Source organism: Lampetra fluviatilis, chromosome 17, assembly GCF_964198595.1.
Source record: "Lampetra fluviatilis chromosome 17, kcLamFluv1.1, whole genome shotgun sequence".
Classification (NCBI taxonomy): domain Eukaryota; kingdom Metazoa; phylum Chordata; class Hyperoartia; order Petromyzontiformes; family Petromyzontidae; genus Lampetra; species Lampetra fluviatilis.
In genome coordinates this window covers 6040535-6055868 of record NC_136291.1, presented here as the reverse complement: position 1 = coordinate 6055868, position 15334 = coordinate 6040535, and the positions used below count along the sequence as shown (strand labels likewise).

The window sequence follows — 15334 nt, the reverse complement described above, 5'->3', positions numbered from 1 at the left end:
CGCCACTGACACACGAGGGGGGGAGGGAGTGATCACGTGACCGCGGGTGCATCCTGTCCACGTGACCTGTTAACGTCTCGCGGGACGCACGCGGGAACGTCCGTATCACGTGACCCACACGGATGGCGGTCGCGTCACGTGACCTCGCCCCACCCCCCCCTTGTTGCACTGTACCCGCCCGCGTGCGCGGCGTGTGCGCGCGCGAGAAGTCACGTGACTCGCTCCCCACCTCACTGTACCCGCGCGAGCGGTCACGTGACCACCACCGCCGCCGCCTCCCGCTGTCGGAACGCGCGGGCCACGTGACGCGCGGGGAGCTCCATCTTAGCGCGGCGGAGCGCGTGGCCGCGTGTCACCCCCCCCCTCTCCCGGCCGCCTTTGTCTCCCTCGCGTTTGTCTCTGTGTCGGCCGCGCTCGGTGGGGGCGGGCGACTCGAGGAGGACGCGGCGCTCGTGCCTCTGGCGCCGGGCTGCAGCATCCCGGGGGAGGGGAGGGGCTGGAGGCGACACGAGGAGCGGATTGCGTGAGGGTCGCCGCTCCACATTCTCCTCGTCACAGCCTCAACGCCTGCAGCCAGAGGCCTCGTCTCTCGGTCTGATAACGACATCACCACCTCATCACCCGGTCTCATGGAAACTCACCACCTCGTCTCTCGATTTCACCTCGTCTGATTTGCAGATCTTCTCACCTCGTGGTTGTCTCATCATCGCATCCCTCGACGTCCGTTACCTGCCCCGGTCTCCTCACCAAAGTTTTCTCAGCTCGTCACCTTCGGGGCCATCTCATCTCACGCTCGGAATGGAGCCGCGTGGTGCGAGACCGCGACGCCGCCGTGCGGCCGGGGTCGTCTCGGGTGTCGCCGCTACCCACGCGTGACGACGACGTCGCTTGTGGCTCTGCGGGCTCCTTCCACGCCGACGAGCCGAGTGGCTGAGAGAGTCTCCGTGTCGCTGCTGGTGCTGCTTGGTGGTGCGGGTTTGCTCGAGGCGACGATGGAGGTCCGCTTGGATTCGCCTCCTTCCCCCCCCGGCGGCGGCGCGATGAGGCGCAGCGCGGCGGCCGCGGGGTCCGCGGGGTTCCGCTCCAAATTGGAGGCGCTCTGCTCCCTGGCGTGCGAGAGGGCGAGCCGCGTCACGGAGCACGCCACCTCGCGGGCGGGCGTGGACGGTGGAGGAGGAGGAGGTGGAGGTGCAGGAGGAGGTGGAGGTGCAGGAGGAGGTGGAGGAGGAGCAGGAGGTGAAGCAAGAGGAGGAGGTGAAGCAAGAGGAGGAGGTGGAGCAGCAGGAGGAGGTGGAGGAGGAGGAGCAGGTGGAGGAGGAGGTGGTGGTGGAGCAGCAGGTGGAGGTGGAGCAGCAGGTGGTGGAGGAGGAGGTGGAGCAGCAGGAGGTGGAGCAGCAGCAGGAGGTGGAGCAGCAGCAGGAGGTGGAGCAGCAGCAGGAGGTGGAGGAGCAGGAGGAGGTGACGCATGTGCCGAAGGAGGTGCTGGTAGAGAGGGTAGAAGTGGCGGTGACGGAGGGAAAACTGTTGGCGATGGTGGACGCGGTAGTTACATAGGTGGTGTTGGTGGAGAAGGAACATGTGGCGGAGGTGGTCATGATGCACGTGGATCTGGAGGTGGCGGCGGCGGCGGTGGCGGTGCTGATAAAGGACCAGGTGATGGCAATCCACGTCGGCGTGAAGGTTGTATTGTCGGTGGAGGAGGACACGTCGGTCGAGGACGCTTTGCCGAAGCTCTCGGAACTGGAGGAGGTGGTGGTGACGTAGGAATCGCCGGTGGCGCGGTGCTGCTCCTCGTGTCCAAAGCGGGGGGGGGGGTCGTGCGGACCGTCCCAGGCGTCTCCCGCGACTCCCCAGCCTCCTGCTGTCCCTGCCGCGCGTCGCTGGTACACACGCGACCCGCATGGCATCTACCACTGCCTGCTGTGCAGCTACACGTGCGAGCGACAGCGCACGCTCAAGACGCACGCGTGGAAGCACGCGCGCGAGGTCACCTGCACCTACCCCGTGTTCGAGGAGCTGGAGGATGGCGGTGGCGGCGGCGACGGAGTGAACGTCGGGACCCCCCTCGCCGCAGCATCAAACGGCACGGTCCGGCTTCCCGACGCCGACTCCAACGCCGCACGAGGCCACGTTCACCCCTCCGAGGGCGGTAGCCCGAACGCCACCTCGCTGTTGACTCCCGGACCACCCAAGTCGGCGGAGGCGGATGCTCGGGAGAGAAGCGCCGCGGCCTCGACTCCTGGCCGCTCGGACGAGGCTCAAGTGCCCGGCCTCCCTGGGCTTGCGGCGGGAACGGAGCAGGGCACGCGGCGCAGCCCTGGCCCCAATGTTGGCCTGGAGGCGGCGGCCGCGGGGCTAGAGGACGAGTCGGGTGTGACTCCGCGCCTTCCAACGACCGTCAAAGCCCATGACATTGGTTGCGGCGCTCGGCAGGACGAGCAGCAGGAACTTTGGAAGAAAAATTCCAGCCAAGTTGGCGCTCTAGGTGTGGAGGGTGATGAGCAAGAACGCAGCCAGCAGCAGCAGGAACGCGAAGATTGTGTAGATGTGAGGCCCGTATCCAGGCGTCGCACAAACTCCGAGTGCCTGCGCCTGCACTCTCTGGCTGCCGAGGCCCTCGTGGCTCTGCCAGCCTGGTTGCCGCCACCACCTCCTCCTCGACATCCTGATCCTCCGAGTCCTCCTCATCAGGACCTCGGGGTGCAAGAACCGATCCACGAGGGTGCTTGCAGTGACAGCTACAGCAGCAGCAGCAGAGGAAGCGGCAGCCAGTCCGGAATCAGCACCCTTCTCCTGTCCGTCATCGAGCGACTGCACCAGCGAGACGAGGGAGACAGCGAGGTCGGAGCGGCGACCGCCAGGGAAGGGGGTCCTCGCCGCGTCAAGGTGGAGGACATGGAGATTGACGACGTGCAGCAACAGCCGGAGGAGGAGGAGGAGGAGAACGAGTTGGAAGACGAACATCAGCAGCGAGCTCTGCTGTTTGGCGGGCTGGTGGAGCAAGTGTCCGGGGCTCGGCATGCGTACCGGTGCCGCGTGTGCCCGTACCGCGGCACGAGCGCTGCCCACGCCAGGCAGCACCTCCGCGCTCACCGCCGGCCCCGACCCTACCAGTGCCCAATCTGCCACGAGGTGGCACGGGACTGCGGCGCTCTGCGTGAGCACACGGCCAGACACTGCCGCCCACGCCCGCACTGCTGCTCCCACTGCCCGTTCGACTTCCATTACAAGGTGGCGAAGGAGCCAGCGCACCTCCCGTTCATGCATTTTCTAGTTCTTTTGACCACTGGAAAGAGTAATTCGTATGGATATACAATATGGCTATTTATCGAACCATGGCCACTAATAGAACTGTTGTCACCATTGAGATGGCTGATGATGACTGAGGTCAGAACGCTGAGCTGGTACCACAGATCCTGGGTTTAAAGGCAGGCCAGGGTAGGTCTTGGTTGTCGAGTGTAATGAGTTGTGCTGGATAAATTTCAGCACTGAGAATTTCACTGTTCTTGCGAGCGATTGGAATGGATACCTTTGTTCTTTGACAAGATGTAGGCAGCACAATTGAGATACATTTTGGGGGGGGGAACGCGAAAACATGTAAAACGCCCCGATCACTGTTAACATCTCGCAAAACCTAGAAAAATCATTTGGGGGAAAAATACCCAACGCAGGATCCTCCTCAAAAAGTTTTCTCTCGAGGCTTTTGTGTGGTAAAAATTACACGTTATCATTTGGACCATTTATCGTTGGTGTTAAATTGCATTAAAAAATCCTACTTAATTTGACGATATATTCATCTTTGTGCCATATATTTTGGTGCAATGAGGAACAATCGAAACTGAGAAGCAACTTGGAATTTTGCTAGCTGCCCTATCTGGTCTTTGCACAGGGGATGCATATGCTTAATTTACCCTTATCCTTTAACATCGGTCTTACCACCGTGATCTGTCCATTAAAAATTCTAGCCATTCCCATTGCACCAAAGGATGAAAGCCTTTCCACGTCATGTGTGTGATAGGGTTTTTTTTATTCTACTTAACGCTTATTGTAGGTTTTCAAAGGGGACCAATTCTGATTTCACCCATCACTGATGTTAGCTGTGGCCATGAATCAAGTTCGGGTCGTGGGTTCACAGTACAGCATCATAACCATTATCGCCAGTCCACTCAGCTGACCCGTAAAACTACGCAATTACATTTAGCATGTTAATTTCCGTGCGTGGCGCAGAGTAGACACGCAGCTGCCGTGTGCAGCACCTCTGATCGGTGAATGTCGTGTGTACTTGCAGAGCCAGCTGCGGAATCACGAACGCGAGCATCACAACGTGGCGCCAAGAAGAAGGGCGGTGTCCGGGAAACACGCAGCATCTCCCGCCGGCCATGGGCAAGGTGTGTGTGTAGTCGCCAACACGCTGGTCCAGCCTCATGCCCAGCCATCACAATCTGCAATTACAGTTTATGGCCCTTTGCCAATGCACTCCTGTTTGAAGGCCTCTTCACAGCACGGCTTTATTGGGGTTGTTTGACCATATTTTACTGCGATGGTCAGTGCGGGTTGGTTAATTCGGTGAGCTCAGGACCTTTTCAAATCTATCAAACTACGGTTGCTGAATTCGGAGCGCTGACCACTGCACCACCACTCCATCCACGTGTCATCGCATGCAACTATTATCAGTACTGTGCCAGCTTGTGAGGTTATGCTTATCTCCTGTTGGTGGCCTTGAACCAGTGGTGAAAATTCCTCATTGTTGGGAGTCGCTCCATAGGACAACCGCAATTGATTTCCCACAAAGTGATACTCATTTTATAGACCACAGAGTGAAGAAGGCTGCATTGACGCCCCCACCCCCCCATCGGGATATTATTTCGTGCAATATACAATAACCATTCCACTACCTGGCCAGATCACTGCTTTCAACATTACAACCTTTAATACTCATGTTTGGGTAAGCGTCGTCAAACAACACTTGTGACCGACAAGATGTGGGGAGGCCTTCATCCAACAGTGATGTAACAAAAGGGCTGTAAGTTTTTATTATTTTTAATAACACTAACATGCAAGTCACGTCCGGAAGACTTGTACAATCAGTGGTGTATATTTTTTCACGAAAGATCACTTATTGATCCCTCGATGGAATAAGATGTAAAATGTCTTGTACAAGGCCATGCTTTAGTCTGTACATGTATACTATGGACATTGTGTCAGGTCTCTCGCACCCACGGCTGCAGCTTAGGATTTTATCAGCAGCAGCACTATGTCTCTCCACTGCTGGATGACGACCTTCCCATGAAGGTTGTTTCACCATACTCCACCATGCTCATCGATTGCACATTGATAACAGGTCGGTCATCCAGGTCGGTCATCCAGGACGTGGTCAGATGTCACTTGCCTGAGCCGGGACTCAAACTCAGGTCATCGAGTTAATAGGGTAATGTGCAAACCACCCCAAGGTTAATGCTCGTGTTCATATTTTGCCTCTGCACCCGCGGCACTCACAGGCGCACGGGAGCGAAGGCTGCATCAGTGCGACATGTGCTCCTACACCAGCGTCTCCTACGTGGGCGTCCGCAACCACCGCCGCATCCACGACAAGAGCTACCGGTGAGTGACATGGGGGACGCCACCGCCGGCAACAGCTGCAACACAGGAGGCATTGGACAGTCCCTGGGAGATTTGCGTGGGGATGGGGTAAATTGGGGTGGGACACCTACATCCTTGTGATTTAATTGACTTAATTCTATAAGGCCCACAACTTAATTTAATATGGCCCACGACCTAGTGTTATATGGCCCGTGGCCATATGAGTCCTGCCCCTCCAAATTGGCCCCTAAAACGATGTTAATTTTCTCGGCACTCTCTTGGAACAATGGGTCATTTTTACCTGGCATTTAGTCCTCAATCATCATCTTTCAAGTACTTCTGAGCACACAGCCAATGCTTTCAAACTTAGCATAAAACATTTATTGTCAGTGTTGTTTTAAAGCCCTATTTGGCCCTCAGTAAGGAGAACGTTTGCCACATTTGGGTTAAATGGAGAATGTGGTGAGCCGGTCATTGAGAGATTTAAGTGTGGGGGGAGGCTCATTGAGTGCAAAATGACTTGCTGATGTATAGTTTGTGGTTATTGTAATTCGCATGTGTCTCTGGCATTTGGGAAGTGGTACCACTCCTTTTTGGTGGTTAGGTGTGTATTGCTCATACCAGAGGTGTGGACTCGAGTCATGTGACTTGGACTCGAGTCAGACTCGAGTCATGAATTTGATGACTTGCGACTCGACTTGGACTTGCATAACAATGACTTTGTCCCACCTCTGGCTCATACATTGCTCACTCAAAGCAGTGGGTGTGGACTGTGATGCCATTTATCCGGGCAAAACATCTCAAGACGTTTTTAGGAGGGTCCTAAGTTGCGGTGTTTCGCCAATTCCATTCGATTTAAAGCTTTTGTGACTGCAGCCCTGTTCTTCACCTGAGGACGGCTGCTTGTGTTGTGGCCGAAACGTCGTGATAATTTTATGATGTTTTATTTTTATTATTTTATTATTTCCCTTCTACGTGACTTTACCGAAAGATCCAAGAATATGAATTCCATTCGAGTTTGGAATGTGGAAGGAAACTGGAGCAGCTGGAGAAAACTCTTGCATACAAGGGGGGGGGGTAACCTTTAAAGTTCTACGCAAATAGTTTCAGGAATACATTGGCCATCTCGCCGTTCAAGCCTACAATAGCTTCTGTACCCAGGCAATCTCGCATTCAGGTACTAACCAGGCACAAACTTGCTTATCTTCCAAGATCCAGTGAGATGAGGTACATTCAGGGTGATTTGTTCATATTGCAATGTGTGGGAAGTAATAGTGTCGAGCACTGCACAACGATTCGTACAAAACACCGCAATTCGTCGCTATGCTATACACCAGTGGAAATTCGCATCAAAACCCGGCCTCCCAAGGATGACTTTGCTTAAAACTAATGGGTTGACGCTCGTCTGTGTGAATGCGAACGATCAAGCTTACGCGTGCCGTTGTATACTGTCCGTCTCGTCTAATTGCCTGTGCTGTCACCCTGGTGCTGGTGTGGGCGTGCGCGCAGGTGTGCGGAGTGCGAGTTCACCACTTCCTCGGCGGCCGCTTTTAAGCAGCACTCGTGCGCGCACAACGCCCTCGCTGTCTCCGCAGCCGAGCCTTTCAGGTGTGGCCTCTTTTCACCCACTCGCTCACCCGACCAAACATCCATCTACTCGACCATCCATTGTTCCCCTCACTCGCCCACACTTGCCCACACAATTAATTTAGTTGCTTCGCTTACTCCCACGTTGACGACCCAAAATCCAACCTCTGCAGCTCATCACCATGACAGACAACCATCGCACATCACCCAACAACTACTATTGGTCTTTTCACCGTGTGGATGTAGTTGCCACCATTATTTTTACGTAATTTTCGGCTTCGAGCCGGCAGTGGATGTTCTACATTCCTGTGTCGAGGCCTTTTGTAAATGTAGCACAATCTTTGATGGGTTTTGACGACGTGGTTGATTCTACATCACTTGGTGATGCTCACGAAGTAGTTAAGTATCTGAGTACATTTCCAATACGTTGTCATTGTCACTTAAACTGATGCAATGAATAAGTATGAACACCTAATACTGAATGGCTACAGATTATTGATTTCTATTTTATGATAGTTATGTAAACAATAACACATTGTTTTTGGCAAATCAGATGGAGTAAATGAACACGATTATATCCAGAAATTGCGTTACTACATGGATATGCTATATGCTTGTCAAATGTTGGCTGGGTGCAAGATGGACTGTGTGTGTGCGTGCGTGCGCGCGCGTGCGTGTCAGGTGTGTGCTATGTGGCTACGTATGCAGCTTTGCGGCATCTCTGAAGGCTCACATGTGGCGGCACGCCAGCGACCAGAACTACGACTTCCAGCGAGTGAACCGGGATATTGATGCAGCTACAGCCCTGGCACAGCGGTAGTGCTCGCATCAGCAAGTGCACGCCGCACACTCGACTCGTAACAATTCATACCATCTACCAGAGGTGTGGACTCGAGTCATGTGACTTGGACTCGAGTCAGACTCGAGTCATGAATTTGATGACTTGCGACTCGACTTGGACTTGCATAACAATGACTTTGTCCCACCTATGAGATGTGGACTCGAGTCATGTGACTTGGACTCGAGTCAGACTCGAGTCATGAATTTGATGACTTGCGACTCGACTTGGACTTGCATAACAATGACTTTGTCCCACCTCTGCCATCTACCCACCTGCAAATGTATAGATTCTTTGGATTTGTAGGCACTGTTCTATGAAAGGCTAACTGCTGCGTAGTTTTTCGCAGATGTGCTATTTAGGTCTGCCGTGTGTTTCTGGTTGTGCCGCGTGTTCTCTGGGATGATGTCGGTCGTTCCTGAAACATATCGCAGTGCATGGGAGCAGGGAACGTAGGGCATTGTGCTTAATAACATGTGGTACAACGCGAAAGCAAATCGGATGGCGATAAACAATATATTTTTTTGCATGTCGTTTGAACAGTTTTATCTCCGATCTCGTCTGCTCGTGTGTATCATATACTCTGTCCTCTGTCCTGGCTCATCTGCTCCCATTACTGTACTGTCATTTGTGACCAACTTGTTTGTACTGTCACATGCTCATCTTTACCCTTGTGTGCTGTCTGTACCATCATAGGTGTACCGTCTCACTTGCACTGCCTTGCTCATTCCAACCATTAGCCCACATTAAAATTAGCATGCGTGTCGAATAATTAATTCTGACATTCTCTATCTGGCGCACGTACGTGACCTGAATGAGAATTACTACTACTACTACGTAGGGTTTTAAGTGAAGGGATATGTTTTATGTGTACCAAAGACAATGATTCTCCATTTAGCCTTTAACAGTTTACTGTTGGGGCAATTGCTGTTAGCGAGCACCTATGAAGGCTGGCACTGCAGATGAGGGAGTGGGTGGCCAACACCATTCCCAATCGCCTTGGTCTCCTCGGTGCTGATGTTTACACACCACACCAGGTACTTATTTAAGGTTGAGTCGACCTAGAGGATGCCCAGGACCAGTTTGCATATTTGTCACCAATTGTTAGCTAGGAGCGGGAATCGAACTCGGGTCGCTGGATTCGTAGTGCAGTGCACTAACGACTGTGAAACCGCTCCCCACGAGCGTAGGCACACACGCATCACCAGCATGTACCAACCCCGTGATGCCAACATTCTTGACAAATATACACCATGCACAACTAACTTTGTTTTGATCTCCGCCTCTGCAACGCAATTCAAAGTCGTATCTTTTAAGATCAAATTTTACAATACTTTTGTTTGAGCTGGCTTATTTTTAAGCTAGATTGTTAGGCATTGGCTTTTGGAGTTTGTATTGTAATAAAGCGCCCCAGGATACACCGCATGAAAAGCACCACATGAAAGAAAATTTTAATGCATTCTATTGTGTTGAATATCGCTGTGCATCGACTGACTCTGCATCGTACGTGACCGCGCGCAGTTTCCAGAACCGCACCATGCTGAAGATGGCACCGGCCCCGGGAGAGTCGGGGAGGCCCCCTTCCTCCCCGGGCACCGTCGGGGACAAACCGAACCCTGCTCCGCCTGACGGGCACTCTCCAAACCCGGTTACGGGCAACGCGGTTGCGACCTCCGCCGTTGCCGTCGGCAAACCTGCTCGCTCGGCGAGCGAGAAGCCAGTAGCCCCGGTGACTCCAGCCACCCTGGCAGCGGCCGTCCAGACGGCGCCACCGCTTTTCCTCACCCTGCCGCGGAGCCCTGCGTTAGGGGGTACGTCTAGGCCCCAGGCTCCCCAGGGCAAGTCCTGTCGCCTCACCTTCTGCTGCTGCGTGTGTGGCTTCGAGTCGGGCGTACGGGAGGAGCTGCTGGCGCACATGCAGGGCCACCAGCAGAAGTTCCTGCCTGCTGTGCGGAGCGGACAGCCGCAACAGCAGCAGCACGTGCAACCGTAGCAGCAATAGCGCTGACACCTGGACCGGAATGCAGAGCAGCACGCCTTCAGTTGCAAAGCAGCAGCAGCAGTATTCCTTTGTGTACACGAGACATGCACACAATGGTTGACAGAATATTCAGGTGATTACGGTGGCAGCAGCTGAGCCACTGTGGCTCTGTTGTCCTGGCTGCTGTGGCTGGTGCTAGCGTTGCTCGTTGCGGCGAGGTCCTGTCTCTGTGTGTCTTGCGATCCTTGTCGGTTGTCTATTGTTGTGTAGCACGTGGGCTGCTCGCTTTGTTGGCCCTCGGAAAAGCAGCCTCTTTTGGGGCTGAGAAAAAAAGAATCTCCTGAATGGATAGACTTGGTCAGAACAATCATTTGGCTCATGAAGGTTATGTTTAGGCAGAAGGAGAGAGTGTGTGTGTGTGTGTGCTTAAGCTGCTGCGAGTGCAAGGGATGGTGCATTTTTTTAATGCTTTTTTGAATGCACCATGGAAGAGAACTGTTCTGGATGAAAGAGAATCTGTTGTGTGTTTAAGCTGTGTGCTTGCACACATTTTTTATCTACATATTTTCCCTGATACCCCCCCAAACTACTTCTCCACCCAAACCTAACACCCCCCCCCAACCCACCATCCTACCTATCTATATTTCTATCAACCTACCAGCCGTGCCTTTGGTGATCCCATCAGGACCCACGACCAGGATTTTAAAACCTGCTCGTGAATCGGGATCTAAGTGAAGCATCATTTGATTAGTCGCTACCGTATCTCATTGATGAAGCTGACTTTATTCCTGAATGAGTTGTTGTCGTACATTGGTTTTACTTGTAAATAAAATGGGTGTGTTAAGTGAAGTGGGGAGCGGTAGTGTCATGGTTAGTGTGCTGCACTAGGAACCCAGTGACACTAGTTTGATTCCCGCTCACAGCCAACACCAGTGACGATTATCTGAACCAGTCCTGGACCTCCCCTTGTCGACTCAGCCTCAAATGAGTACTTGGTGCGATTTGTAAATATCACCACTCGGGAGACGAAGGCAGATGGGGGCATGGTGCTTGCACTTGTGTGCCGTGTCGGCCTTCATTGGTGCTCGCTAACAGCTCTTGTACTGACAGTCTGTTAATACCATACAGGGGATGTTTGTCTTTTTTATATTAGTGAACTATATAACTGGGATTTTAAATGTGTGCACCAAGTTATTTAAAGTCAACACTAGAAATATAGGGGACTTTCCAATAAGTGTAACGGTAGGTTTTTTTGTTATTAATAGTAAAAAAAAAACTTTTTTTGCCTATCGATTTTATACGAAAGCTCACAAAATTACCTTTGCAGCTTTTTTTCGTCCCCAAAATATTTAATTTGTGCCAAAAACCTAAAAATGCTCTTCATGTACTACATATGTGTGTATATTCGTGTGGGATTGAGTGTTGCTGGAGACGTTGGCTCACTGCTTTGAACCCGTCAATCTGGCTTTTCCCAGCCAAGGCTAACATCAGTGGTGACTGGTATCTGAACCAGTTCTGGACCCCTCTCCCTCATCATGCAACACTGAGCAGTTTCATAAAGTATGGCCAAACATCCAATTTTCAAAATGGCATGGGGAGAGGACGTCATCCAGCAGTGGATTGAAAAAGGTTGTACATTTTAGTTATATATTTGTACCAAAATGCACGAATGCGAGTATATGCACACGCACATACTTTTCGTGATATAAATATGAATTCCATTTATATCACATGTTGTGTGAATATCGGCATATTGAAGCTAGATTCACATGCGTGAGTCGTATAGAAAACTTTTAAGCCAAACACGTACCACTGTTGTGCCCCTGTGCTGGGCTTCCTTAGCATGTTGTGTGCTATCACAAAACCAGCGGCTTGTCGTGCCACTTTTTTATGGCACCCCCCCCCCCCCTCATTAGCCGAGGCACGCGAGAGAGTTCACACATGCTGGAGCTCTGGGGTTTGCTGAATACTTGGCCATAGATCATAGTGTGGTGCCAGTCCCAGGTGTTAGGTTTACAAGGCATCGCTGCTTGTCAGAGCAGTGGCGTACAATGCCACAGCAGAAGCCTGTGTCTTTGTGTCTGCACGTGTTTTTAGCTCGGCTTGGCTCACCCATCCCGTAGCATATAAAAAAAAAACTGGCGCTGAACTCATATACTGTATACACTAGACTCACTCGCAGTCGCTTGCCCCAAGGGCCTTTGTATGACCATTTTAATAGGATGCTTATGTAATTTAGAGAATGTATCTCGTGGCTGAAGCCTGCGAACGCGTGACGGTAGCGGCGTGTGTGCAGTTGTGGTCTCCTTGCACTGGCGTCGGGAGAGGTTTTTCTATTTTATTTTTTGAAAGAAAATCAAAAGTGGATTACCACACGTGACGCTTCACTTGAGCTAAGCGAGTCGTTCCAGTATTACTTTGTGATTTGCAAACACTGACGTGGCCATGCATTGACTTGATTGATAAGGTGTTGAAGTGTACACCATTGTCCATCCACAATGCTTACTACGACGTTACAAGTCATTTCGTACAAGCTATGGTGCGTGGGTTTATCGCGGCAGTGTGAAAATTGGCAGCTTGTGTCTCCGCTGCGAGCCACTCACCGTTTGCATCGAGGGGGCTTTCTGGCTGCCAATGTCAATAACATCGTGCAGGGAGCCCCCTCTGCTCTTCTTGTGAAGCATGCTTCTGTGATTTGGTGGAAGCACTTGGGAATTCCTAAAAACCTCACTTCTTTTGTTATCTGAAGTGAAAATGTGAGAATCTCTAGGCCTGCATTGTGGCTCAAAAAAAAACACGCAACGGACGCTAGTAAGGAATCGGAAATTTGGGGTTTTGTTCGAGCGGAACGACCACAGGTGCTGAAAAACTGGGCCCATGTTCCAGGGATTTGGAGCTGCTGTTTGCAAGCTCTTGCAGGTGGGATTTGTGTGAAAGCCCTTTTTGTGTTACAGGGGGTTGGTGGGGGGGTGTTCTTGATTGTGGTATCCAAGTCAGAATTGTCGCAACGTGTGTGTGTGTTGCTACTTAGAGATGTTGAAATATAACGATTTCTCATTATAACGTGTGTTTATGTAGAACACTTCAGCAAAGAACACAACTTGGCTCAAATTACTAATCACCAGTATCAGAGCAAGGCTCCTGAGAAAGCCTTGTTAAATTGTGATAAAATAAGGGCTTGCATGGTGGAGGAGACTACAGGCCTGGAAATGTCGCGACCACAGACAGATGCCGTAAGCCGGCCACTTAAAATTATTTCAAATGCCACAGTTATGAACTGTCGGTCGAAAGGCCAAACAAGGGCATCCCTACCTACAGCCAAAATCCCGGTTGTGTTTATGAGACTGACAAATAAAATACCAACCACAGCCTCAACATTTGTTTCTAGCAATGCAGTACAGTTAGGAGGAACTGCCCGGTGTATTTAACTCTGAACTCTTACGTTATTATCACGCTGCTTCCAAATAAGCCGTGCGCAGCTCACTGGAGCTGTGCCCCGCGTGTAAGTGAAATTGAGCCTACAACAGAGGTCGCAATCGGGTACCCGATACCCGTACCCTACCCGATACCCGGCTACCCGTACCCGGCCGCGACCCTGGTGCAGCCGGGTACGGGCAGGCCGTGAGTCACTGGTGAGTAACCGTTTGTCACTCATTTCCCAACGTCTTGTCTCTTCTCACAATTCAAGTTCCTAGAATCAACCCACCCGCGCCTGCAACATGGCTTCATCCCAGAGGTCGCAATTGGGTACCCGTACCCTACCCGATACCGGGCCGGGTACGGGTAGCCGGGTATCGGGTAGGATACGGGTACGGGTACCCGTTTGCGACCTTGGTGCGGCCGGGTATCGGGTACGGGGGGTAAGGAATCAAAACCCGTTTGCGACCTCTGGCCTACGAGTGTCGTCCTCCGTGCCTTGAGAGCAACGTGTGGGCCCATGTGTGTCAACATCAGCCCCGTCGATAAAAGTTTATTTTCCGTAGCGATGTTTTAATTTGGTTCATTATACAGGGTGGTGTTTCAAAAGGATGGACCCAATTTCAAAGCAGTATATTTCACGATGGCAACACGTTACAATTACACAAAAAGTTACAAACGGTTTAATGAGTTGTCAAGTTTTACTAACAATTTTATAAATGCTCTGTGCCCTCCACCTGTTGTACGGACAAGGTCGAGACGATAGTTGAATTCGTCCCAAACGCCTCTCAAAGTGTCTTCTTCCACTGAAGTCACCGCTGCCGTGATTATGTTTTTGCGGTCTTTCAGATTAGTCACTAATGGTGGCACAAAAACACGGTCTTTGACGTATCCTCACAAGAAAAAGTCGCAGGGTGTGATGAAACGCACGCTGCACCGCAATTACGGATTCAGTCTTGCTGAACTACAGAACGCAAAACGCCCCTTGTGTTGCGGGGGTCACCATCTTGCGAATGACTGAGGCTAGGGGCTGTTTGTGTGCTGGGAGAGGCATCTCGCGGTCATCATTTGAAACTCTATGTCCCGCCCTTTCAAGTGGTAGTTTCATTCATGGGCGGTTCATGGTTGCAGAGATATCGCGATTTAAAATCGGGTCCATCATTTTGAAACGCCCTGTATATGGGTGCACGGAGGGAGTGTGTAGCATCGATGTAGCGTTAATTAACGGTGTGTGATGTGATTAAGTTCTCACTTTTTTCTGTTTGGTAATAAAGTGTATTTATTTTACTTTGATCTCCTCTGCTGCGTGCCATCCCCTGTGAGCAAAGTGAGATGAGTGGATTTATATTGCAGCATTCACCACTGAATGTGCGTGATGATGATGATGATGGACATCTAATACACGTAGACTGACAAAAATGAGTGGCTGACTGATATAAATTCGAGAAGGGCTATACAGCTGAAGTTTTATCAAACATATCCAATCTACTTCCAACTCAAAAAAGGAAACTTTCTAATTTGGGCCTCCAGAAATAGCCTGATAGGGTCGGCCTGAAAGTCTCTTGCTAAACATAGACGACACCCATCATCGGTGAACCAAGTAATTTGTCAAATGTGATGCTAAAGCTTATAATGGGAGAAGCCCATAATCATTTACTGGTTAGGTGTAAACACATACCATGTTTTTAAGTATCACGTAATAGCTTAATTACTATGTGCATAGGGTATCAACCATTCACAAGGGTTTCACTATACGTTAATTATATTAAATATCACATGAAAGACATTGTCACAATTTACACGTGATATTAAATGTCACATTTAGGAAACGTTCACTGCTTGTGAGTTGTACGCAACATTATGTAACGAATATACAATTTGCACCCACACAATTTGCTTTATTCAAATCACCTATTGGCTCCAATGCGTCT

General features: G+C 51.1%; 1 protein-coding gene across 1 annotated transcript; it reads left to right on the top strand.

The window, feature by feature from the left end:
• The first annotated feature begins 889 nt into the window (after nucleotides 1–889).
• Nucleotides 890–14696, top strand: ZNF507 (zinc finger protein 507). The gene is given in 8 exon segments (XM_078864067.1): nucleotides 890–1188; nucleotides 1453–1808; nucleotides 1810–3231; nucleotides 4289–4388; nucleotides 5499–5601; nucleotides 7090–7188; nucleotides 7849–7983; nucleotides 9527–14696. Coding segments are annotated over 8 exon segments (2883 nt in total). The 5' UTR covers nucleotides 890–992; the 3' UTR covers nucleotides 9999–14696.
• The last annotated feature ends 638 nt before the right edge of the window (nucleotides 14697–15334 follow it).